General features: G+C 37.7%; 1 protein-coding gene across 1 annotated transcript in view; it reads left to right on the top strand.

The window, feature by feature from the left end:
- LOC144615275 (EF-hand calcium-binding domain-containing protein 13-like) overlaps nt 1-25,732 on the top strand; it is a 37,188-nt gene extending 11,456 nt beyond the window's left edge. Inside the window, exons 5-10 of the mRNA XM_081794822.1 lie at nt 2,796-2,936; nt 6,899-6,970; nt 7,858-8,001; nt 8,471-8,542; nt 11,858-12,001; nt 25,665-25,732. Coding sequence (XP_081650948.1) covers nt 2,796-2,936; nt 6,899-6,970; nt 7,858-8,001; nt 8,471-8,542; nt 11,858-12,001; nt 25,665-25,732 — 641 coding nt within the window. The remainder of the gene's footprint in view (nt 1-2,795; nt 2,937-6,898; nt 6,971-7,857; nt 8,002-8,470; nt 8,543-11,857; nt 12,002-25,664) is intronic.
- Nucleotides 25,733-27,397: the final 1,665 nt, after the last annotated feature.

Raw genomic sequence — 27,397 nt, 5'->3', positions numbered from 1 at the left:
TTCCACTCACTATCTCAGGATAAGTTTGGTGGGAACCTTGACAAATTAATGCTATATTCATTATAGAAGATTATAGATCTATGAATAGCTAAGACCCTTTTGGGAAAAAAAAAGATAAAGATCTTGCTTTGTCACATGTTAGTACATAGCATAATGCTGTTTTAATATAGACCTGTGAAAATAGACCAGTGCATCACAATATGGAACCCAGTAGAGACTTCTATTAATGGGAACTCGGAATGTGATAGAAATGACATCATCAGTTAGTGGGGGAAAAGATGTATTATTTAGCTTCTGATTTGAGAAAATTGCCTTACAATGCAGAGAAAATGAAGTAGAATCCCTATGTCATACCATATACAAAAATAACCTTCAAAGAATCAAATGAATGTTAAAATGGATCTCAAAGATTAAACTATAAAGCTGTTGGAAGAAAATGCAAGAAAAACTATTGTGCCTTGTGGTTATGGATGCCTTCTTAAAGATGTTACTCCCCAAAAGCACAACCATGGGGTAAAAAAGGATTTGATCACATCAAAATTAAGGATTTCTGGTAAATGAAGGACTCTAAAACATGTAACAGACTGGAAGAAGATAATTACAAGATAACTAACAAAAAATTAATATCTCAAATATAAGGGAATTCTGCAAATCAACAGTAGAAAGAAAGAAATCAATTGGAAAAATAAGTAAGGATATAAGACTTAGTATACAGGAGGAGAAACCCACATAGCTAAATATGTGTATGAAGAGAGTTGGCAATACTCGCAAATTGCTAGTGAGTAGGTAAAATGGTACAGCATTCCAGATTGCAATCTAGCAGTACTTGTCAAATTCAGTATGCATATTTCTTATGATCCAATAATTCTATTGTCAGATAAATAGCCCAGAGAAGTTTCTTGTAGAGACATGTACAGGGATGCTCCCTGCAACATTATGGGAGGGAAGAAATGAAAACAATCTATGAGTCCATGATTTGGGAAATGGTTGAATAAAATATGGTCCATACATACACGTCATAACAGTAAACTAGATTTACATTTGCACCAGAGAGAGACCTCAGTAATAATACGGTTCCATGAAGAAAGGAAAAAATGGAATACGTGTATAACAAAGAATGCTTTATATAAGTTGGATTTCTACTAATGCCCATAAAACACAACCATATTTATATCTATTTCCAGGTAAACACTGAATTCTAAATAGATAAGATTGAAATAGACGGATTGAAAGAAATTGAGAAAGAGATTGAGATTGAAGTGACAATATTAACAAAGTTGACTTCAGAAACAGATTAGAGTACTCTGTATGCTAAAAACATACACATTCTTTTCAAATACTTATGGAATATCCACAAAAATAGATGATGTATTTAAGCCACAAATAAAAATTTCAGTGAATTCTGAAAATCAGAAGTCATTCAGACCACATAGTCTGACCATGATGTTGTGACATTAAAATTATTTGTGAAAGAAAGGAAAAGTGTTGCTTTTAAGATGAAAAACAAATTGCCTTGTAAGTAATTCCTTGGTGGAAGAATAAAAGAAACCTGAAAGATTTTAGAAATGATGACAGTGAAAGCACTATGTATCAAATCGTGTAGAGTGTGACCAAAACAATCTTACAGGATATTTTATAGCATTAAATGCTTTTATTAGAAAACAAGAAATATCAAAAATAATTTATCTTTTTTTAAGTTTATTTATTTTTGGAGAGAGAGTGCATATGACGGGGGGGGAAGAGCAGAGAGAGAGAAGGACAGAATCCCAAGCAGGCTCCTTGCTGTCAGCGCAGCTGACATGATCATGACCTGGGCCAAAATGAAGAGTGGGACGCTTAACCGACTGAGACACCCAGGCGCCTCCAGAACAATTTATCTTAAACGTTCAGTTTACAGAGCTAACCAGCAGCATAAACAACAAAAGAGCAGTACAATCCCCCTGAAAAGTGCTAGTCAGGAGCTAACAAAGTGGAAAGTTGAAGTTAGTGAAATAGAACACACACACACACACACACACACACACACACACACACACGCACTTATCCATATAACCAAAAGTTGGTTCTTTCAAAAGACTAATAAAGAACTCTTTAGGAAGTATGATGAAGGGGAAAAAATAGGGAGGACATAATAAAGAAGACAGTTGTAACTTGGATACAAGGGAGATTAAAAGATATAAATGAATAACACTTGAGTTAGTAAAGCAACAAATTATTGGCATGTCATCAACAACACTGTCATTCTTTCCAAATGTTTAGATAAAGACAGAAAGGGCTGCCTTTTTTTAAATGTTTGTTTATTTATTTTTGAGAGAGAGAGAGTGAGCGAGCATGAGTAGGGAAGGGGCAGAGAGAGAGAGTGCCAGAAGATCTGAAGCTGGCTCTGCGCTGACAGCACAGAGCCTGATGTGGGGCTCGAGCTCACAAACCGTGAGATCAAGACCTGAGCCAAAGTCAGACACTTAACTGACTGAGCCACCCAAGTGCCCCCTTTTGTTTCCCCATCATGGCACTATTTTCTTAGAGATAATTTTGGTATTTTGTTGTTTTGTTTACCTTCCTGTGTTGAACTAGTAAGGTAAACTATTTCAGTGTGTCTTGTTTTCTGATATAAGCATTGTAAACCTATAAATGTTGTAGAGCTTTCAGTTTGGAGAATATTTCAGAGAGGCAAAATCTCTCAAGACTGGGTATTCTAGAAAATGAATACATCTCACCCAAATCAAGTTGTTATGTGCTTCTCTGGATAGACTGACCAACTAGATATCTTTGTATTTTGTCATGTCTCTGTTTAGGAATAGAAGATGCATGTAACGTTGTTAATAGTGTCTTTGATAGGAAAGTTGAAGTTACAGACCTTTTATCTGCGTTGGAGGGCCTGGAGAAACCTTTAAATGAAGAAAAACCTGAGGTGTTACTGAACTCTGAAACAGATGGTGAGTTCTTGAGTTACCTCTCAGTTTTCCTGTTTAGACTATACGTGTTCATGCTGGCTCATTTTTTTTTTTTTTTTTTTTAAGAATACTAATACCATAGGTTTAGGAAGATTGTTATGGGACTGCTATGTTTATAAACTGGTTACTGAGAATTGTTGTAACCCTTTTGGAAAGTGTGTGGATACTCTTCTTTATTTGGAGAAGACTAGTAGAAACAAGTACTGTTTTTATCCAGGTTTTAAAATCAGATACTTCTTGGGGTGCCTGGGTAGCTCAGTCAGTTAAGCGTCCAACTCATGATTTTGGCTCAGGTCATGATCTCACGGTTTGAGATCACGATCTCACAGTGCTCTGCACTGACGGACGGAGCCTGCCTGGGATTCTCTCTCTCTCTGCTCTCTGCCCTTCCCCTGTTCTCTCCCTCTCTCTCTTCCTCCAAACATAAATAAATAACCATTAAAAATGTTTAAAAAGATGTTTCAAACATTTTAAAAAATAAATAAAATCAGATACTTCTTTTTTAAAGATTTTTAAAAATGTTTTTATTTATTTTTGAGGGAGAGAGAGTGGAGGAGGGTCAGAGAGAGGGAACACAGAGTCTGAAGCAGGCTCCAGGCTCTAAGGTGTCAGCACAGAGCCTGACACGGGGCTCAAACTCATGGACCACGAGATTATGACCTGAGCCGAAGTCAGACGCTTGACTACTGAGCCACCCAGGCGCCCCATCTTTTTTCTTTTTAGGTCATTTATGCTAGCGGTTTGTCAATTTTAATAACTCTTAACTAATTCCTGGCTTTCTGATCCTCTCTATCGTGTTTATTGTTTCCTCAATTTATGTTTTCATCTGTATCATTTTCTTCTCTACCATTGATTTTGTGACATTTTGTATATATATTTCACATATAGAATGAAATGATCACAACGATAGATCTAGTTAACACGTCACCATGCATAGTTAAAAAGGGGTTTTTTTCTTATGTTGAGAAATTTTAAGATTTACTCTCTGAGCAACCTGCGAATATGCAATACAGTATATTTTTGGATATATATGTATTTTCTATTCTTTTAATTTCACTCTTTCTGTACTCTTCTAAAAAAAGATAAATTTGAAAACATGTAAGGGAAACTAAAATTTGAAAAGAAAGAAACAGGACTTAAAGAAATTAAAAATATAATAATTAAAATTAATTAGCAGACAACAATATTAGCAGATTAAACATAGGTGAAGAGAGAAATATGAAGTGCAAAGGAGTTTGAAGAAATTATACAGAATGCAGCATAGAAAGACAGAGTTGGAATATAGGAAAGAGGTTAGTGGCGCTGGGGTGGCTCAGTTGATTGAGTATCAGATTTCTGCTCAGGTCATGATCTTGTGGTTTGTGAGTTAGAGCCCTGCATTGGGCTCACTGCTGTAAACATGGAGCCCTCTTCAGATCCTCTGTCTCCCTCTCTGCACATCTCCTACTCTCTCTCTCTCCCCCAAATAAATAAACATTAAAAAAAAGAAGAAGAAGAAGCTAAAAGGAAGGCAGAATGAAGAGGTCTACTTATTGTGGCAATCAGTTTGAAATATATATGTGTATCTGATTACGTTATATATTAGTTACAACTAATATAATGTTACATGTCAGTTATATCTCAGTAAAGCTAGAAAAAGAAAGAATGAAAAGATGTGATATATAGCCACACAGGAGAGAAGAGACAGAGTGGTTGCAGAGAAAATATTTGGAGAACTATAGCTGAGAATTTTCCAGAATGAGAAAGACCTAAACCTACCAATACAAGAATTCCAGTGAATCCCACATAGGATGAAAGGAAATCCATACATAGGGTTATCATGATGAAACTGTGACATACCAAAGAGAAAGAAAAATCTTAAAGGTAGCTAGAGAGAAAAGTCAAATTATCTATAAAGGAGGAACGTTTTCTTATTCTTGATATTTTTTTCTGGGTCTTGAAATCTAGAGAAACATTTTTGTAAATTGAGGATAACCACCCCACGTTCCCCTCCACTTTGGGAGGAACTTAGGCTTTGTCTGAGCCTTTGAAACTACAAACTAAAATTCATCCAATTTTGTTTTGTTTTGTCTTTGGCAAACACTCTTTGGGTAAAAACAGTCGCCGTGTTTCTGGATTACAGCCTTTCATCAGTTGTTTGGTCTGGGAATTTCTTACTTTCTTGGCAACACATTGATGAATTCAAGATTTTTTTAAAATTTTTTTTTTTAACATTTATTTTTGAGACAGAGAGAGACAGAGCATGAGTCGGGGAGGGTCAGAAAGAGAGAGGGAGACACAGAATCTGAAACAGGCTCCAGACTCCAAGCTGTCGGCACAGAGCCCGACGCGGGGCTCGAACTCACGGACTGTGAGATCATGACCTGAGCTGGAGTCGGACGCTTAACCGACTGAGCCACCCAGGCGCCCCAAGATTTTTTTTTTTATAGCAATAATTTTATTTAGAATTTTTAGTTGTTTTTAGTAGGAGGGCTGATCCAGATATCTGGCTACTAAATACCAGAAATTGAAATCATTTTTTTCTTTCAATTAAATTAAATCAGACCCTGGGGGCAGGGTGGTTGATTACTGGCACCCTCTCCCATTCCAAAGTCACACCATAATGTGGGAGACAGAGGAAGAGCTTTTAAAACTTCCTTGCATTGTGTTTCTACTGATGCTTTGTTGTTGGAGCCTGTGGTAATCCTGCATCTGTGTGAAGGGAAGCTCCCACAGGGTAATTCTCACTCTTTCCCATCAAACCTCTAGTCTCTCAACCCCTCCCTGTCCCTCTCTTTCCTTCTGTCTCTGTCTCCAGACAAACTCTTCCTCTCTATTTAGGCATTTGGCATATTTTCTTCAATGATTCTAGGTTTTTGCAAACATAGTCCCTACCAAAACTCTCAGTCTACAAAAATCTCAGGAGTGAGGAAATATTTAAGGCCAAGCTAACTGCTTCGAATAGGAAAGATGGGTCAAATTATCCTGCCACTTCAAAAGGTATAGTGCCATAGCTCCAATATTTGCCATTTAGATAAATTACAATAGACTTCAATAGAGAAGGGTAACTTTTGAATCAGGCTCTGCAGAGTCCGCTAACTCAAATGCCTGCGGTAGCCAGGCACGTAATGCAAAATTAATAAAATGAGTTGGCTGTAAGACAAAAGGAAGGGGTGTGGACTGTAAGGTAACTTGAGAGCATGTGTCCTAGATGAAGATAGTTAAATTCAAATGGAAAGAAAACCCCACCACTCCCTAGGACAATGGACATGACTGACTCTCAGCTATATTCAGTCTGTGGGCTACCAGCCTATGACCCCTGAAGCAGGCTTCTGTAGGAGTGGGAAAACAATCTTTTCCTTCTGCCCTTCTAGGTTCCCAGCTGGAGCTCTGTAACAAGAGACAGATCAACAAGAGAAAAGCATTCAAAGTTAATATAAATTTTACATGAAAGGGGAATATTCATAAGGAGTTGTTAAAGCTGAATGTTTTGGTGTTAGCTTTGATGAAGTGTGGAAAGTGGTAGAAAACTGTGATAGGACAAAATGAGATGAGCTGAGCGTGGTAAACCAGGGGAAACTTAGTAAGGTCTGTTCGTTCAGATTCCTCTTGGTGTCCCTCCAACCCTCAGTCTTCAGAGATAAGGATGCACCCTCCCTCTGGGTATAGCAAGGGCATCTCTCACATGAGTGTCTTATGACCTGCCTCGGGGCAGGGGATGGGGAGGTCTGAATCCTAACTGTACCTTGCAATTCCCAGATTGTGTTTCCTTGCATTCCCTTTTTGTGTGTGTGTACGTGTGTGTGTGCGCGCGCACACGCACATGCTCATAATCTAAGTGTATTTCTTACCATGCATTATGGTCACAGAAGTTTGAAAGCTGAATGAAATTGAAACAATACCAGATCCCTGCTTTAATGAGCTTAAAATCTATTTAAATTCCATTTTATTTCTTAACTTTGCAGAAAGTAAAAAGATCTTAAAAGATGTAATTGATGTTTTCATTAATTCACCTAAACCATCAACACCATTCAATAGTAAGTATAGTAAAAGAATGAAAATTAAAAGTAAATTTCTAAGATCATTCAATGGTATTCTTTTTCTAAAATATAGTTTGTTTTCCCCTGTATTTTTAATTCCTTAAGTTTTCTTTGCTGTATCAAGATGTTATAATCTGCTTTCTTATTCCTTATCATATTTAATCTGTGCTTTGACTGTAATGAATTATTTAGAATTACATTCCTAGAATATGCTTTCTTAAAGCAAAATAGTTTGTCTCAGTATATGCTCCAGTATAAGGTACACATTTTCTCCCCTGGTGAATCTAATACAATTTTCTCTCACCTCCGATAATTTCCATATGCTTCTTTTTCTCACCTATAGTGAAACGTTAAAAAAAAGTACAAAAAAAAAAAAAAAAAAGGATTTACTGCATGTAATACTAGTAGGTAGGCTAGCAAGAAAGAGAGGCTTTCTAATGCCTAGGAGAGGGTGTGACTGTTTTTCAGAGTATAACAGATTTATATTTTTCAGTTTTCCTTTTGCCAACTAGCTGGGTTCTATTTTTGATATTTGACTTCATTCTAAGAGCTATTTATTATCAAGCTGTTCTTGAAATGCTTTACAGTCTATGAAAGACTGGAGCATGTAGTAGAAAAACCTTTGAGGAGAAATAGTTAATAAATAAAAGCAAACTTCTACAAAATGTTGCAGAAACTCAACTTTTAGCTGGCTAGGGGTATGTTAAATTTTGCTTATTGTTTAAGTGACTTCTGAAAACAGAGCCCACTGACATGTTTTGAAAGCCCTCTAACTCAGAATTCCTTTTGTAATGCATCTACTCTGTGCAGGTTAGGGTGTTAAGTCTAAAAAAGGGCTTTGCCTCAACTTCCTCATCACTTCTCTATTCTTGACATGTTTACAGATTTATTTAAAGAGATTACAACTCTTGATAAGATCAGAAATGATAAGATGCCTATAAATGAGCTGAGGTCCCAACTCCGGAAGGCTAGAATTCTATTAAGCAACAAGACGTTCCAGGAAATTCTGGGTCAAGCATCTATTGATGGTGAGTCCTTTTTAAAAGAACAATCTCTGTTGAAGTCCTAGTTTTACTGTGTGCTTGGGATATGTTTTATATATGTATGTTTTAGATAAACTAGGTCTTAGAAACATAATGAGAATGTAGGCATACTGAGAACAAATTAAAATTAATATTTTTTTACTCTTGGAAATATTTTTAAGAGTCACCCTCTGTCTGGCATCACATTTGTAAAATGTATACATCAATATTTAATTAAGACAAATAATACCGTTAGAATTTTTTCTTGTTTTAAGGGAATAGATTCGTGGTAAAATTATTTTAAATTGATTAGTTTTTATCTGGCTAATTTTCAGACATTAACAAAATTTGTCCCCTCCCCCCCCCACCCCCCCCCCCCCCACACACACACACCATTCCCTGTCATGGTTATTTTAATGATGATTATTAATATTGACACCTTGCCATTTTATAATCCTTATACTTTACTTTTTAGAAAATAGTGAAGTAAGTCTCAAACAAATTTTGGAGGCTTTGAACACAAATAAGCCAGCTCCTGAATTTGAAGGTGGGTCATATTTCCCATTGCCTTTTGTTATTATTAAACAGTATTGTGAGCTATAAATGATATTCAAAAGCTGTATATTTTTATAATTAAAAGTACACAGTTTGACATATGCACACACCTATAAATCTGTCATCACAATCAAGGTAATGAACACATCCCTGACCTGCAAAACTGCCTCATGCTCCTTTGTAATCTCTCCTGCCTTTTTCCCATCCTCTTCCTCATCCGTAGGCAACGACTGATCTGCTTTTTGCCAGTATAGATCCATTGGCATTTACCAGACTTTTATAAAATGGGTATATTCTTTTTTGCTAGATGCTTTCATTCAGCATAATTATTTTGAGATTCATCCACGTAGGATGTATCGGCAGTTCATTGTCATTTATTACTGGCATAGCACTCCATTTTGCTGATACACTGAAGTTTATCTACTTACCTGGTGCGGCTCGTTAGGCTATTTCCAGTTTGGGGCTCTTATAAATAAAGCTGTTATGAACAGTTGTGTACAACAATATTCATCGTATGAATATATGCTTTCCTTTCTCTTGAGTAGTTACCAAAGATTGGCTGGTTCACATGGTAGGTGTATGTTTCACTTTTTAAGAAACTGCCAACTGGTTTCCAGAGTGGCCACACCATTTTACATTTCCACCAGCAGTGTATGAAGAGGTCCAATTCCTCCATATCCTTGGGAGTGCTTGGTGGAGTCAGTCTTTTTAATTTTAATCATTCTAATAAGTGTGTAGTAGTATCTCATTGTGGTTTTAATTTGTGTTTCCTCACTGATTAATGATGTTGAGCATCTTCTCATGTGCTTATTTGTCATCTGTGTATCTTTATAAAGTGTCTGTACAGATCTTTTTTAATGTTGGATGGGGGGGCGCCTGGGTGGCTCAGTCAATTAAGCGTCTGACTTCAGCTCAGGTCATGATCTCACGGTCCGTGAGTTCGAGCCCTGCGTTGGGCTCTGGGCTGATGGCTCGGAGCCTGGAGCCTGCTTCCAGTTCTGTGTCTCCCTCTCTCTCTGCCCCTCCCCCGTTCATGCTCTGTCTCTCTCTGTCTCAAAAATAAATAAACGTTAAAAAAAAATTAAAAAGTTGGATGGGTTTTGGGGCGCTTGGGTGGCTCAGTCGGTTAAGCGTCCGACTCGGCTCAGGTCATGATCTCACGGTTCGTGAGTTCAAGCCCTGCGTCAGGCTCTGTGCTGACAGCTCAGAACCTGGAGCCTGTTTTGGATTCTGTGTCTCCCTCTCTCTCTCTGACCCTTCCCTGTTCATGCTCTGTCTCTCTCTGTCACAAAAATAAATAAACGTTAAAAAAAAATAAAAAAAAATAAAGTTGGATGGTTTTTTTTGTATTTCTGTTTGTATTCTGGATACATGTCCTTTATGAGATATATACTTAGCAAATATTTTCTCCGAGTCTTCTACTGAGCACATTTTTCTCTGAGTGTCTTCATTTTCTTAAGTGTCAAGAGCATTAGTTTTAATTTTGATGAAGTCCAGTTAATTAGTTTTTTTTTTCTTTTATATATTGTGCTTTTGGTGTCACATGTATGAAATCTTTGCCTCACCCAAGGTTACAAATGTTTTATTATATTTTCTTCTAAAAGTATTATGGGTTTTGGTTTTGCATTAAAAAATATTTTTTTAATATTTTTATTTATTTTTGAGAGAGAGAGAGAGAGAGAGAGAGAGAGAGAGAGAAAAAGCACAAGTGGGGGAGGGGCAGAGAGAGAGGGTGACAGAATCCAAAGCAAGACTCCAGGCTCTGAGCTATCAGCACAGAGCCTGAGGCGGGCTCAAACTCACGGGGAGATCATGACCTGAGCTGAAGTCGGATGCTTAACTTACTGAGCCACCCTGGCACCTCTGGTTTTGTATTTTAGCTCTGTGATCTATTTTGAGTTAATCTTTATATGTGGAATAAAGTATGGATCAGAGTTCCTTTTTGTTTTGTTTTGTTTTTGCATATGGACCTTCATTTGTTCCAGCACCACTGTTGAAAAGATTGTATTTTCTCTATACTTTCTATACGGAAATTCCTTTGTAGTTTTGTAACAAATCATATAAATATACATATATATTTATTTCCTGGATTCTCTCTTCTGTTCTATTAATCTTTGTCAGTTTTTACACAAACCACATTGTCTGACTCCTGTTGCTTTGCAATAAACATTGAAACCATTCAGGTAGTATTGGCCCTCTAACTTTGTTCTACTTTTAAAAAGTTGTTTTGACTGGGGCACCTGGGTGGTTCAGTCAGTTGAACGTCCGACTTCAGCTCAGGTCATGATCTCATGGTTCGTGGGTTTGAGCCCCATGTCAGGCTCTGTGCTGACAGCTCAGAGCCTGGAGCCTGCTTCGGATTCTGTGTCTCCCTCTCTCCCTGCCCCTCCCCTGCTTGCTCGCTCGCTCTCTCGCGCTCTCTCTCTCTCAAAAATAAACATTAAAAAAATGTAAAAAAAAAAGTTGTTTTGACTATTCTAGGACTTTTACACTGCCATGTGGATTTTAGAATCAGTTTGTAATGTCTACAAAAAAAACCTGCTGGGATTTATTGGAGAAATAAGGCACTCATGAATTAGGATTTGTTGGAAAATGTCTTATCTAATAATGTCTTACTAAATAGTACAACTCTTTCCTGCAATTCTTTTGAGTACCAGTACTTTGCCTCCTTTTAAATATTCTCTTAGATAAACTAGAGATTATAATCCAAACAGTGACCTTGAGTGTACCATGATTTGTGGGAGTCATTGAAAAGGCAGACAGAGGCTTGGCTCTAATCCTAAGGACCCCATTTAGAAGGGAAAATCCCTAGAGGTTTTAGATAAGAGCTGGGAATGGGGCACCTTAATACTCCCACACTCCTTGGCGGACTTCTAATAATAGAGTGAAAGTTATGAAGAATATGCAAAAAATGAAAGCAGTAGCAAAATAAGCAGAAGAAAATTCAGGACTAATATTTTTATACTCTGAAATTTGGGCTATTTCATATAGACAGAAGTAAGCCCCAAATTCTGTCTCATGCATATACAATGAAACATTTCCCTAAAAGATGCAATGGCCTATTTTAACTTTTGAGAAGCTGATACCTTGAGCGTATGATGATTTGTGTAACTCATTGGTAAGGCAGTTAAGTTAAAAAACAAAAACAAAACTGAGTCATCTTAGTTTTTTTAGTTTGAGACAAAAATAACTGAACATCTCAGGGAAATATGCTTGGAATAAAGGGATGTTTGGCTTATTAATTTTGGAATCATAATGATAATATTAATTGAAATATATGACCTATAGAATCCCCCTGTGTTTTCAGGTTTATGTACTGCCCTCCAAACTGTCAACTTGATGAACTGCAACAGAATTCAGATTGGTGACTTGAAAGATGCTTTTGATGACCTCAGTGTTTCTGTAAAGCCTGAAGAACACCAGATGTTAGTGAAAACGCTTGATGTTGATGGTATATATAACTACGTTGACTTTCCAAATAAAGTGATAGCAAATTTTCCATTCCCCTTCCCTATCCTCCATTCATCACTCCCCAATAATTTTTTTCTTTATTATCCTAATGGAAAAAGTACTCTAAGAGAGCGTGTCTACTGAGATCATAGATTTATCTTGACAGAAAAATCTTTGAATAAGATTAATAAGATTTTTTATGACCCATGAAGTATCCTGTGTTGATTCCATCAGAGTGTATCTGTGTGTATGTTTTTAGCATCTTCAGGGAAGGCAAGGTCATTCTCTGTGAAAGCTGTGCTGAAGGGAAACTGCTCTGAGCCAGGAAGAGACTGAGGGAGGACTTTCTCCCCTCTGCAGGAGACATTTGTGGGAGGAGACTGATTGAATCCTAAGAGGTTTCAGAGAAAACAATGTATAATTTTCAAATTTTGCCAATTATTATGTGGTTCTTTTATTCATTTAAATTCAGTTCCTAAAAGTATTTTCTTTATCCCATTATTAAATGGGTTTAAGCATTGTTTCATTAATCATATTGACTGGAGCCGCTGTACAGCACAACTTATGGGTGCTTGTAAACAGCACCCTTCAGCGTTAGGCAGTGCCTGGCCTGTATGACTATGGGACAGACCTGATCCTGAGTGTCTTTGATATGTAAGGGGTCATGTAATGTGTCAGATAATCGAGTAAATATAAAATATTCATAGGAAGCTTTCAGTCTAGTTGGTGAGGCAAGCTGTAAACAACAAAAGGGTATATAACAATATAAGAGATAAAAGTTTAGTGAATTTACAGTGGTATATGGCAGTACTTGAGTAATAGCCAGGGACATAGTGATGTGATGTGTTGTGATTTATAATAAGAAATATATATTTGCCCTTCAACCCCATTCCTGGCACGGAGCTCCTAAAACACTGGCAAATCCCTAAGTGATGAGAACTCTAGGGGCATCTGTTGTTCTAATAGGTGATTCTGGGAAGGCTTCTGGTTTCTAGGTGGGGACTTGTCACCATAAGGATAAGCCATGATTGGAACTTTGGAATTTTCAGCTCTATCCCCCACCCGCATTCTTCAGAAAACGGAGAGGGTCTGGAAATGGAGTGAATCATTGATTATGCCTATGTGAGGAGGTCTCCATAAAATCCTAATAGTATGGGGTTTGGGGAGTTTCCACGTTGGTGAACACATCTACATACCAGAAAGATAACTGACCCAACTCCACAGGGACAGAGCTGCCGTGCTTGGGATGCTCCCAGACCTCCCAGACCCTATGTATCTCTTCATCTGGCTGTTCATTTGTATATTTTATCATATCCTTTAATAAACTGATGAATGTTAAGTATTTCCCTGAGTTCTGTGAACTATTTTAGGAAATAATTGAGTCCAAGGGAGAGAAAGTCATGGGAACCTCCAATTTGTAGCCAAGTTGGACAGAAGTTGTAGGTAACCTGGGGACCTACTACTTGTGATTGGCATCTGCAGTGGAGGGGGAGCAGTCTCATGGGACTGAACCCTTAACCTGTGAGACCTGATGCCATCTCCAGGTAGATAGTGTCAGAATTGCGTTAAATTGTATGACACTCAGTTGGCGTTGCAGAGAATTGCTTGGTGGGAGAAAACCCCCCACATATCTAGTGTCAGAGTGCTGTAAGCGTGGCCGTAGAGTGAGAGTAAAGAAGAAACACAGGAGGAGGACTGAGTTTTTTCCTCCACAAGTGATGATAGTGAGTTGTATGAGAGTTCAGAGGTGAGCTATTTCATTCATTCAATGAAAGTTTATTAAGCACTGTTGCTTGCTAGACACTAAGTATATAAAGATAAAAGAGCTTACAGTCTGTCAAGATGACAAACAACGCGAATTCCAATTGTTAAATACCACGACAGAGGTAAACAGAGTGTTATGGGAACGTATACAATAGGTACCTAACCCACACAGGGTTGGATAAGGTAGTCAGAGAGGCTGTTTGGAGGAGATGCTGTTGGAGTTGAGTTTTGAAATATGAGTAGGAACTAGCCAAGAATTGCAGGTGCAGGGAAAGGGGCTGAAAGGAGTTAGGAAGGAATGTTCAGTATGTACAAAGTACAGAAGAACAAAGCTCATGGAGAAGCCAAGGAACTCTAAGTAGTCCAGTAGGACTTACAGCATTGGATCTCAGACTGATTTACATCAGAACTACCTAGGAATTTGTTAAAAACCCAGAATATCTGAATCATGGCCAAGGTGTATGTGTGCGTGCGTGCGTGCGTGCGTGCGTGTGTGTGTGTGTGTGTGTGTTTAACAAGCTTTACAGTTCAGGTTGATGTTTGACTATCAACTTGATGGTGCATAGTGGTGGAAGGAGTGGGAAAAGAAAGAAATGAAGTGGCCATATAGTCAAGAGCAGATCCAGAAGGGCTTTGTTTTTATCTTTGTTGTTCTCTGAGCAACAGAGTTTGAATTTTATCTTGAAGACTCTAGGGAGTCATTGAAGAAGTCAAATTTGAAAAGTGACATGACTAATTTTGCACTTTGTAATGGGCATTATGATAGCAGTGTTAAGAAAGAGCAGAGGGGGGCAAGATTGGAAGCAAGGACACATTTTAGAAGGCATGCAAGAATTCGGGTTAAAAGTAATGAGTGTTGATGTAAGGCATTGGCTCCAGGGATGGGAAGAAGGGAACAGATATGAGTTCTAGGAGGCAGAAATTCTTCATTGTTTGGTTAAGTTAGGGAAGGAAAAGAGAGAGGAATTGAGAATGATTAACAGACTTCTGGTTTGGGAGACATTTCATGGTGATGTCTTTTTTTTTTTTTTTTTTTAAGTGTATTGATTTATTTTTGAGAGAAAGAGTGTGAGCTGGCTAGGGGCAGAAAGAGAAGGAAAGAGAGAATCCCAAGCAGGCTCCATCCTCTCAGCGCAGAGCTGATGTGGGGCTCAAACTTACGAACCACTAGATCATGACCTGAGCCAAGATCAAGAGTCGGTCACTTAACCGAGTCATCCAGGCACCCAAGTGATGCATTTTAATAAGCTGGGGAATATAGGAGGAGGCTTTAGTGCAAAGATGAATTCAGCTTAGGATATATTGTGTTTGATGAAGGGCATGATGGAGGGAAGAGATTGAAATGAGAATAGATAAATCTAAATTCCTTCACAAAATGCACAAGGCCTTTTTAAATCTAGTTCCCGTTACTGGACCTGTTAAGATTAACCTTTGCCCACAAACTTTCTGACACATTTTTGTAAGGTTTCAAGACACTTACTAGACACAAATAGAATAATTTAAACTAAATCCAAAATTAAAAAACTACTTATAGTTTCCAGAACGCATCATACTCACTTATATACATTTTCCGTATGAGTCTTTCTGTCAACCTTCAAATATGCCGCCAAGTCAGTAAAAATGTAACCTCCTTGAAGCTTTTCTTAATTCATTCAGTTAGATGTGGAAGCCTTTTACATTTCAATAACATGCCATGTTTAGCATCATTGAGACAATTTTGCTTTATAACTGTTTGAGAAAAGTGATATTATTTTGGAGAAATTTCCATGAGAATTATGAGGAGAGGATACATTTTGAGCATTTGGTTACTGATGAAAAATGAATACTTAAACTGTAAGCAAATTAAAAGTATTCTGTGGGGAGAACAGGTTAAATATTTACAGCCATAATACAATGTGAGGTAGGTAGAAAGATCAAATGAGAAACATATGCTTTTGTTTGGGTTTCCACTTCTTACTTTGACCTACATCACAGTATCTCATTTATTTTGCAGGTTCTTCCAGCTAACGGGAAAAATATAAGTACTTGCATATTTCTGAACATACAATATGTACATATTGCTTTAAAAAATTTAACAGGAGGGGGGCGCCTGGGTGGCGCAGTTGGTTAAGCGTCCGACTTCAGCCAGGTCACGATCTCGCGGTCCGTGAGTTCGAGCCCCGCGTTGGGCTCTGGGCTGATGGCTCGGAGCCTGGAGCCTGTTTCCGATTCTGTGTCTCCCTCTCTCTCTGCCCCTTCCCCCGTTCATGCTTTGTCTCTCTCTGTCCCAAAAATAAATAAACGTTGAAAAAAAAAAAAAAATTTAACAGGAGGGGTGCCTGGGAGGCTCAGCATCAGACTTCAGCTCAGACCATGATCTCACCATTTGTGAGTTCGAGCCCCGTGTCGGGCTCTGTGCTGACAGCTCAGAGCCTGGAGCCTGCTTTGAATTCTGTGTCTCCCTATCTCTCTGCCCCTTCCTCCCTCTCTCTCTCTCTCTCTCTCTCTCTCTCTCTCTCTCTCAGAAATAAAATAAAAACATAAAAAAATTAATAGGAACTACACTACCACTGGGTAGGTGGTCATTTTTAAAGTTTGCCCCCTAGATGAATCTTCAAGTTTCTTGTTTTCAATTGTTTAAAAAGTAAGAAATTGTTAGACAAATAGTCATTGGTTTACATTAAAACTGACTTCTCAGAAATGCTCATTCTTTTAACCAATTAATATGTGAAAACTAATTCCTTTCAGATATATGTTATAAAACCCAAAATAACAGTTTAAACTGAGATGGGAGGGTTGATTTATAATAAAATGATTTTGTTTTAAAAAGAAGATGCAAATTAATCCAGTTATTGCTTGCTTTAGACCTAATTTTGCCTCATCTTAATTTTTCATTCTTTTATTTAAATTTTGTGTTTACCTCTTCTGTCTTCAATATAAAGTAATACACCAGGAAAGAAAGTGGTGAAAATAAGTAAGAGAATATCATAAAAATAATTTGTAATAACATTAGTCAATACTTTTATATATCTAGCGCATCCAATTATCCTAGTTCTTTTTTCTCTGCATCCATTGTGCCAATTGACACTAGACACTTCAAACTAGACTCATACTTAGAGTCTGTGAAAACTTCGTACAGTGTTCATTAAAGAAGGATGTTAATACAACTGTCAAAACCACAGAAAGTTCAGAGCCATGTCGAGTAAGAAGTTGCTGCGGCTGAGGTTAAACAGGTTGTTGCCTGTTTTCTCCTCTATGGTTTTGATGGTTTCCTGGCTCACATTTAGGTCTTTCACCCGCTTTGGGTTTATTTTCGTGTATGGTGTGAGAGAGTGGTCCAGTTTCATTCTTCCGCATGTTACTGTCCAGTTCTCCCAGCACCATTTGCTAAAGAGACTGTCTTTTTTCCATTGGATACTCTTTCCTGCTTCGTCAAAGATTCGTTGGCCATACACTTGGGGGCCGAATTCTAGGTTCTGTATTCTATTCCATTGGTCTATGTGTCTGTTTTTGTGCCAGTACCATACTGTCTTGATGTTTACAGCTTTGTAGTAGAGCCTGAAGTCTGGGATTGTGATGCCTCCTGCTTTGGTTTTCCTGTTCAACATTACTTTGGCTATTCAGGGTCTTGTGTGGTTCCCTACAAATTAAAACATTGTTTGCTCTAGCGCTGAGAAGAATGCTGGTGCAATTTTGATTGGGATTGCCTTGAATGTGTAGATTGCTTTGGGTAGTATCGACATTTTAACAATATTTGTTTTTCCAGTCCATGAGCGTGGAATGTTTTTCCGCTTCTTTGTGTCTTCTTCAAGTTCTTTCGCAAGTTTTCTATAGTTTTCAGCATATAGATCTTTTACATCTTTGGTTAGGTTTATTACTAGGTATTTTATGGTTCTTGGTGCAATTGTAAATGGGGTTGATTTCTTGTTTTCTCTTTCTATTGTTTCATTATTGGTGTATAGAAATGCAACCAATTTCTGTACATTGATTTTATATCCTGTGACTTTACTGAATTCATGTATCAGTTCTAGCAGCTTTTTGGTGGAGTTTTTCGGGTTTTCCACGTAGAGTATCATGTCATCTGCAAAAAGTGAAAGTTTGACTTCTTCTTAGCCAATGTGGGTGCCTTTTATTTCATTTTGTTGTCTGATTGCTTAAGCTAGGACTTCCAACACTCTGTTAAATAACAGTGATGAGAGTTCCAAAAGCGAGGGAAATAAAAGCAAAAATGAACTATTGGGACCTCATCAAAATAAAAAGCTTCTGTACAGCAAAGGAAACAGTCAACAAAACTGAAAGGCAACTGATGGAATGGGAGAAGATATTTGCAAATGACATACTGGATAAAGGGCTAGTATCCAAAATCTATAAAGATGTTACCAAACTCAACACATGAAAAACAAATAATCCTGTGAAGAAACAGGCAGAAGACACAAACAGACACTTTTCCAAGGAAGACATCCAGATGGCCAACAGACACATGAAAAGATGCTCAACATCACTCATTATCAGGGAAATATAAATCAAAACCACACTGAGATACCACCTCACACAGGTCAGAGTGGCTAAAATTAACAACTCAGGAAACAACAGATGTGGGTGAGGATGTGGAGAAATGGGAACTCTCTTGCACTTGTTGGTGGGAATGAAAACTGGTGCAGCCTCTCTGGAAAACAGTGTGGAGGTTCCTCAAAAAATTAAAAGCAGAATACCCTACGACCCAGCAATAGCACTACTAGGAATTTATCCAAAGGATACAGGAGTGCTGATTCATAGGGGCAAATGTACCACAATGTTTATAGCAGCACTATCAACAATAACCAAATTATGGAAATAGCCCAAATGTCCATCAACTGATGAATGGATAAAGAAGATGTAGTTTATATATACAGTGGAATACTACTCGGCAATGAAAACGAATGAAATCTGGCCATTTGCAACAACATGGATGGAACTGGAGGGTATTATGCTAAGTGAAATAAGTCAGTCAAGGAAAGAGAGATCTATGTGTACACTCATGTGGAATTTGAGAAACTTAACAAGAGATCATAGGGGAAGGGAAAGGGAAAAAATAGTTTCAAACAGAGAGGGAGGCAAACCATAAGAGACTCTTAAATACACAGAACAAACTAAGGATTTATGGGGGGGTGGGGATCAGGGGAAAGTGGGTGATGGGCATTGAGGAGGGCACTTATTGGGATGAGCACTGTATATTGTTGTATGTAAGCAATGAATCATGGATTCTACTCCTGAAGCCAAGAGTACACTGTATACATTGAATGTTAGCTAACTTGACAATAAATTATATTAAAAAAACACACACACAGAAAGTTGTCCTCTCTCTTTTCTTACAGCTTCTTAAGTTATGAAGGTAAAACAAAATGTAATTAGAATAATCCACTAGGATCTTTATTTGCCACCTACCATTCTCTGAATGCCTGCTGATCAAAGTTTTTAACTGCAGATTTTCCTTGATAGACTGGAATGAGGAAAGTTTCCGTCTACTGTCAGTGCTCCAGCTGCCACAGGGGGATAAATATAGAACTGATCAAATTAAAATTTGGCAATATGGAAGTAAAAAAATGTATCTGATCTGTCCCAAAGAGTTGTTATTTGCATGGAAATAAAATCATCAGTTCATTTGAATTCACTGAATTCATTGAATCACATTCAATATATCGCACATTGGATTCATTGAACCACATTCAATATATCACACAAAAAGGAAATATTGTGTTTGAGGGCATGGAGTGGACACGGAGTTGAAGATGTGCAGTAGACAATGGTCTAGCCTAGAAATAGAAACTTGAGAGTCAGCAACATACAGTTTGTAGTTACAAGAGAATTCAGGAATGGTTTATAGAGTGCAACAAGAAGAGGGCCAAGGACATTGAAATGCTAACATTTAAGTAACGGTGGAGAAAGAATAGTTTATAAAGGACGTAACAGGAAGTAACTAGAACGAACGGTAGGAGAGAAACCAAAAGAAAGCTATAGCAACAAAACAAAGAGAAAAAAGAGTTTGAAGGAGGAAAGTATTAGATAAGACCAACAAATTAAGAAGTATTCATTAATTTGGGAATGAAAGAGGAAAGTATTAAATAAGACCAAAAAAAAAGTATTCATTGATTTGGCAGTAAATAGTTAATGGGTGAACTTGGTAAAAGCAGTTTTGAGAGGGTGGAAGCTAGATAAGACCAGTTTGATGTGTGAATGACAATATGATTATGATGAATAAGAACATTTCTTTCCAGAAAATAGTTTGGGAAGGAAAGAAAAAGGAAAGAGTAGTGGTTAGAGGGTATCATCTAGGTTCAACAGAAGGCTTTTTAGAAATCTAGACTTAGGAGCTGGTTTTGACATATGAATAGGATTTAAATAGGCAGACTGTAGATTGCATTCAGGACAAAAGTTTACGTAGCTAGAAAACCATAAGATGCTTTAAGGGGCAGCAAGAGAACCGATTTAGCTCACTGTGGAAGTACTTTATGTTTCTTGAATCTACTAATTTTTCTTCTGTTTTTGTCTTCACAGAAAAGGGAGATACTTCTCTAAAGACTGCCCTTTTAGCACTGAAGAGCATTAAGCGTTTTCGAGATTTTAGAGGTGAGAATAATTAGGAAGTTTTGAACACAGTTAGAATATAGGAAACTTTTAGCTAGTTGTTGAAAAGTGATGGACTACTTACATCAACATATAACTAATATGCTACAAGATTAAATGAATGGTATACGCTCAGTATTTTGGGTATTCAGATGAAGGTGAGCTTCCTGTGTTCATGTAAGTCTAGTTTGAAACATTGCAAGTTTGTAATTGAAGCAAATAATATATCTTCTAACAAGGTTGCCAAAAATACATGACCCTAAAAATATTTTAATAAATTTAAGGGTTTTGATTAGGTAATACATTCACACAGATCATAAATAAAAAAGTATTGGGGTGCCTGGGTGGCTCAGTCGGTTAAGCGTCCGACTTTGGCTCAGGTCATGATCTCACAATTCATGGGTTCAAGCCCAGCATCAGGCTCTGTGCTGACAGCTCAGAGCCTGGAGCCTGCTTTGGATTCTGTGTCTCCCTCTCTCTCTGCCCCTCCCCTGCTCATGCTCTGTCTCTCTCCGTCTCAAAAATAAAAATAAAACATTAAAAAAATTTTTTTAAGTAAAAATAAGTAAAAAAGTATTTAAAGATACACAATGCGGGGCGCCTGGGTGGCCCGGTCGGTTAAGCGTCCGACTTTGGCTCAGGTCACGATCTCGCGGTCCGTGAGTTCAAGCCCCGCGTTGGGCTCTGTGCTGACAGCTCAGAGCCTGGAGCCTGTTTCAGATTCTGTGTCTCCCTCTCTCTGTGACCCTCCCCCGTTCATGCTCTGTCTCTCTCTGTCTCAAAAATAAATAAACGTTAAAAAAAAAAAAAAAAAAAGATACACAATGAAAATCTTCTTGCCTGGTCTATTCAGTTCCTATTCCTTTTCCCCAGTAACTAACTAATAAGTAACTAGTTTCTTTTTTTTTTTAATTTTTTGTTAATGTTTTATTTATTTTTGAGGCAGGAAGTACTTAGATCATTCAAGAAAATATGAATATATGTATGTATATATATGTATGAATATATATATATATATGATATATATATATCCCTCCCTCACTTTTTACGTGAGAGCATGATATGTACATTGTTCTGTATCCTTGATTTTTTAATACAGTAATATATTTTGGATATTTGTTCCTATCAGAATATAAAGGCCTTTCTCATTCCCTTTTATAGTTGCATAGAGAACATGTGAATTCTCATTCTGATGGAAATTTATTCTTTTAATTTATTTTTAAAAAATTTTTTTGTTTATTTATTTTGGAAAGAGAGAGAGGCAGAGTGTGAGCAGGGGAGGGGCAGAGAGAGAGAGGGAGACCCAGAATCCGAAGCAGGCTCCAGGCTCTGAGCTGGCAGCACAGAGCCCGACATGGGGCTTGAACTCACGAACCGTGAGATCATGACCTGAACCAAAGTCAGACGCTCAACTGACTGTGCCACCCAGACACCCTTTGGAACTTCATATATTTAACTTATTGGGATCAGTGATCCTTCCAACTTGAATCTTTGTCTTTTCGATTGTGGTACCAAGAAACATTTTGCAGCGTCACATGATGGATGCCCTGTGTGAATTATCTAACTTTTGAGTATAATTTTGAAAATATCTAACTCACTTTAAAAATGAGTTAATTGAATTGCACCAAGAAGCATAAAATACCTAGGAATAAATCTTTTTTTTTTTTAATTTATTTTTTTAATATATGAAATTTACTGTCAAATTGGTTTCCATACAACACCCAGTGCTCATCCCAAAAGGTGCCCTCCTCAATACCCATCACCCACCCTGCCCTCCCTCCCACCCCCCATCAACCCTCAGTTTGTTCTCAGTTTTTAACAGTCTCTTATGCTTTGGCTCTCTCCCACTCTTTTTTTTTTCCTTCCCCTCCCCCATGGGTTTCTGTTACGTTTCTCAGGATCCACATAAGAGTGAAACCATATGGTATCTGTCTTTCTCTGTATGGCTTATTTCACTTAGCATCACACTCTCCAGTTCCATCCACGTTGCTACAAAAGGCCATATTTCATTTTTCCTCATTGTCACGTAGTATTCCATTGTGTATATAAACCACAATTTCTTTCTCCATTCATCAGTTGATGGACATTTAGGCTCTTTCCATAATTTGGCTATTGTTGAGAGTGCTGCTATCAACATTGGGGTACAAGTGCCCCTATGCATCATACCTAGGAATAAATCTAACCAAAGATGTAAAAGATCTGTATGCTGAAAACTATAGAAAGCTTATGAAGGTAATTGAAGAAGATATAAAGAAATGGAAAGACATTCCCTGCTCATGGATTGGAAGAATAAATATTGTCAAAATGTCAATACTACCCAAAGCTATCTACACATCCAATGCAATCCCAATCAAAATTGCACCAGCATTCTTCTCGAAACTAGAACAAGCAGTTCTAACATTCATATGGAACCACAAAAGGCCCTGAATAGCCAAAGTAATTGTGAAGAAGACCAAAGCAGGAGGCATCACAATCCCAGACTTTAACCTCTACTACAAAGCTGTAATCATCAAGACAGCATGGTATTGGCGCAAAGACAGACACATAGACCAATGGAATAGAATAGAAACCCCAGAAGCTAGACCCACAAACGTATGGCCAACTGATCTTTGACAAAGCAGGAAAGAACATCCAATGGAAAAAAGACAGTCTCTTTAACAAATGGTGCTGGGAGAACTGGACGGAAACATGTAGAAGAATGAAACAAGACCACTTTCTCACACCATTCACAAAAATAAACTCAAAATGGATAAAGGACCTGAATGTGAGACAGGAAACCATCAAAACCCTAGAGGAGAAAGCAGAAAAAGACCTCTCTGACCTCAGCCGTAGCAATCTCTTACTCGACACATCCCCAACGGCAAGGGAATTAAAAGCAAAAATGAACTACTGGGACCTTATGAAGATAAAAAGCTTCTGCACAGCACAGGAAACAACCAACAAAACTAAAAGGCAACCAACGGAATGGGAAAAGATATTTGCAAATGACATATTGGACAAAGGGCTAGTATCCAAAATCTATAAAGAGCTCACCAAACTCCACATCCGAAAAACAAGTAACCCAGTGAAGAAATGGGCAGAAAACATGAATAGACACTTCTCTAAAGAAGACATCCTGATGGCCAACAAGCACATGAAAAGATGCTCAACGTCGCTCCTTATCAGGGAATACAAATCAAAACCACACTCAGATATAACTTCATGCCAGTCAGAGTGGCCAAAATGAACAAATCAGGAGACTATAGATGCTGGAGAGGATGTGGAGAAACGGGAACCCTCTTGCACTGTTGGTGGGAATGCAAATTGGTGCAGCCACTCTGGAAAGCAGTGTGGAGGTTCCTCAGAAAATTAAAAATAGACCTACCCTATGACCCAGCATTAGCACTGCTAGGAATTTACCCAAGGGATACGGGAGTACTGATGCATAGGGGCACTTGTACCCCAATGTTTGTAGCAGCACTCTCAACAATAGCCAAATTATGGAAAGAGCCTAAATGTCCATCAACTGATGAATGGAGAAAGAAATTGTGGTTTATATACACAATGGAATACTACGTGACAATGAGAAAGAACGAAATATGGCCCTTTGTAGCAACGTGGATGGAACTGGAGAGTGTGATGCTAAGTGAAATAAGCCATACAGAGAAAGACAGATACCATATGTTTTCATTCTTACGTGGATCCTGAGAAACGTAACAGAAACCCATGGGGGAGGGGAAGGAAAAAAAAAAAAAAAAAAAGAGGTTAGAGTGGGAGAGAGCCAAAGCATAAGAGACTGTTAAAAACTGAGAACAAACTGAGGGTTGATGCGGGGTGGGAGGGAGGGCAGGGTGGGTGATGGGTATTGAGGAGGGCACCTTTTGGGATGAGCACTGGGTGTTGTATGGAAACCAATTTGACAAAAAATCATATATTGAAAAAAAAAAGAGTTAATTGCCTAATGTTTTATGAACTTACCAAAACTCTTCTTTAACTCTTATTTTCAGTATTAAAAGTATCTTAGGGTCAAAAGTACATAGTTTTATTTCATAGTCTCTAAAGGTATACTTTATTTTCTTTGGTTTCAAATAATATCATTAATGGTTGGCAAATAATATTTTTGCATAGTGTTTGATGTTTTACCAAGCACTTTCACATAATTTATTTTTTAATAATTATTCTTTTTTTAAAAATATATATTTATATTGAGAGGGACAGAGACTATGAGCAGAGGAGGGACAGAGAGAGGGACACAGAATCCGAAGCAGTCTCCAGGCTCTGAGCTATCAGCACAGAGCCTGATGCAGAGCTTGAAATCACAAATTCACAAATCGTCGTGAGATCATAACCTCAGCCGAGGTTGGACGCTTAACCGACTGAGCCACCCAGACGCCCCTCACATAATTTATTTTTTAACTATTCTTTATGACTATCCTGTTAAGTAGAAATCTTACAATAAAGAAAGAGAAAAGTAAAGTTCGAGGAAATTGTACCTTACCTAAGACCCCACAGCAAGTGTTGGACTCCATGTGCAGCTATTTTTTTTTACTGTATTATAGGTTAATGGTTCGGTTTCAAAATTCATTTAATGCTATAACTTACAGATTAATATTATCATGATCAGCACCCATATATTGAACACAAAAATATGCATAAAGTAGGCCGTGAGAAATCTTAAAATCTAGATGAAAAGATAGGTCATTTACATAAAAATATAACTAGTATTCTGTAAGGGCAAATTAGTGATGCATATTATTTTAAGAGTTTAGGTGAAGATTAGATTCCTATGAAAAAAATGGAGGAACTGTGAAGGAAGGGTAGCATCTTGCTTGATAGGTAGAGGGAAAACCAGAAAACATTGACACCTAGAGATTTAAAAGGGAAGAAAAGATCAGAGGCGTAAGTAGGATTTGAAAGATAAGGAATGAGAGATAGTTGGTAGGTCTACATTGGAGGAGATATTAAATGTTTTGCTCAAAACAGGTCTCACTATAGTCTTTGGGCAAGAGAGTGTCAGGTACTAAGCTGTCTCTAAAAATTGATTTAACAGTGGATTGGACTAAGGAGCCACTAGAAGCAGGAAGATCGTTTATTTAATCCATTCAGTCAGCAAATGAGTGACACTATGCCGGTAACCAAGATAGGTAAATACTGGTCTCTGACCCCAGAGAATTCACTGAAGAAAGACAGATGAGCAAATAAATAACTACAAATTGTGCTAAATGTTAAGGAGAAAATGTACAAGGAGGAGGTAGAGCGTTAAGGTGCAGGGACTTAATTTAAATAGGATGGCCAGGGAAGCATGTTCTGACATGTGACATTTAGGCTGAAACCTACAGGATTAGAAGGAATCAGCTGCTGGAAGAGTTGGCAGAAGCGTCTTTCAGACAAGAGGAAGAAGCTGTGAATGGTTCTAGGGTAGGAAATAACACATATGTTTAAGAAACTGAAAGGCCTTTCTGGCTGAAGTCTAGTGAAAGCATAAGAGACTGTTAAAAACTGAGAACAAACTGAGGGTTGATGGGGGGTGGGAGGGAGGGGAGGGTGGGTGATGGGTATTGAGGAGGGCACCTTTTGGGATGAGCACTGGGTGTTGTATGCAAACCAATTTGACAATAAATTTCATATATTGAAAAAAAAAAAGTAAGGAATTTGAATCAAATTCAAAATATAATGGAAACCAATGAAGTGTTTTTATTTTATTTTTTTTTAATGTTTATTTTTGAGAGAGAGAGAGTGAGAAGGGGAGGGGCAGAGAGAGAGGAAGGCACAATCTGAACAGGCTCCAGGCTCTGAGCTGTCAGTACAGAGGCCAATGTGGGGCTCGAACTCGCGGACCACGAGATTATAACCTGAACCGAAGTCAGAGGCTTAACTGACTGAGCCACCCAGATGCCCCCAATGAAATGATTTTAAACAACAGAGTGATATGATCAATTTAGTCACTCCCATTGCAGTGTGGAGATTGGATTGAGAGAGGGAAAGTATTTAATGGTATTTAGAAAAATTTGGAAATAATACAGGCCTGGGGAGGTGAGGACCTGAATAGGGTCCTCAGTATGGACTAGTAAGGAAAAATGAATGAAAGAGATATGCTAAAAGGGGAAAAAACTGTGGTGTCTGGGTTTAGAGAGAAACAAATGAAAACAGAACCATGGGTTCCAACTTAGGTTAATGAAGGAATGAATCTAGTTGAAAGTATATTTATTTCAAGTTAGTAGCAATGATGGTACCTCAGAGACTATCCAGAGAAATAGGCACATGAGAAAAGCTGGAGATGCAATTTGGCCATGTAATTGCCTCATGGAGGTAACAGCTGGATAACAATCAGGAGAAATAAATCTCAGAGATGATATAGAGAAGAAAAAGCAATGACCAAGACCTTCTAGCCTAGATTCTTAATCTGTTTAGTCAATTTCATTACTTTGATTGTTTTATCAATCTTTGAGTTAATGCTAATCCCCTTAAGGTAAAATGAGAAAGATTGTGGTAGGTAAAATGAGAAAGATTTTACCATTTTATGGATAGATGTCGCATATCATACATAAGTCACTTCTCTTTAATTGATAAATGTAATATAATTCCTGAAGAGATGTTTTTGTGGGAAGGTGTTGGAGGAAATGATTGACAGCATGATCTTAAAGTTCTTCCAGAAGAATAAGAAGAGAATAAGGAGAAATAGGAGTTGGAAAGGATGTGGTGAAATGAATGGCTTTTTTTTTTTTTTTTCACTACCTACGTATTTGTGTAAATTGGGCCAATTCTTCTGAAAGAAAATTCTAAGAGGGTTCATTATTAAGATTCCACTGAATTTTGGTTTAGGAAGATAGGATGCAGTGGAATACTATGTGGTCATTTAAAAATAATACTCCTAGAATAATATGCTGACAAGGGAAAATGTTGAAAATACATTGCTAAATGAAACGAAACTTGATATTAAAGAGTATTAAGACCAAACACCGTTAAAATGTAAATCATTAAGCACGTGGCACGGCGTGTACTAATTCTGTAATTGGAAGGAAGGAAGCTAATTAAGACGTGAGAGCAGGTAGTCAGCTACCCAAATTGTACA

The sequence above is a fragment of the Panthera onca genome (genome assembly GCF_046562875.1).
Source record: "Panthera onca isolate mPanOnc1 chromosome E1 unlocalized genomic scaffold, mPanOnc1 haplotype 2 h2.Chr16_ul_5, whole genome shotgun sequence".
In the NCBI taxonomy this organism is placed as follows: Eukaryota; Metazoa; Chordata; class Mammalia; order Carnivora; family Felidae; genus Panthera; species Panthera onca.
The sequence above is the reverse complement of the archived record's forward strand: the minus strand, read 5'-3'. Positions and strand labels throughout refer to the sequence as shown.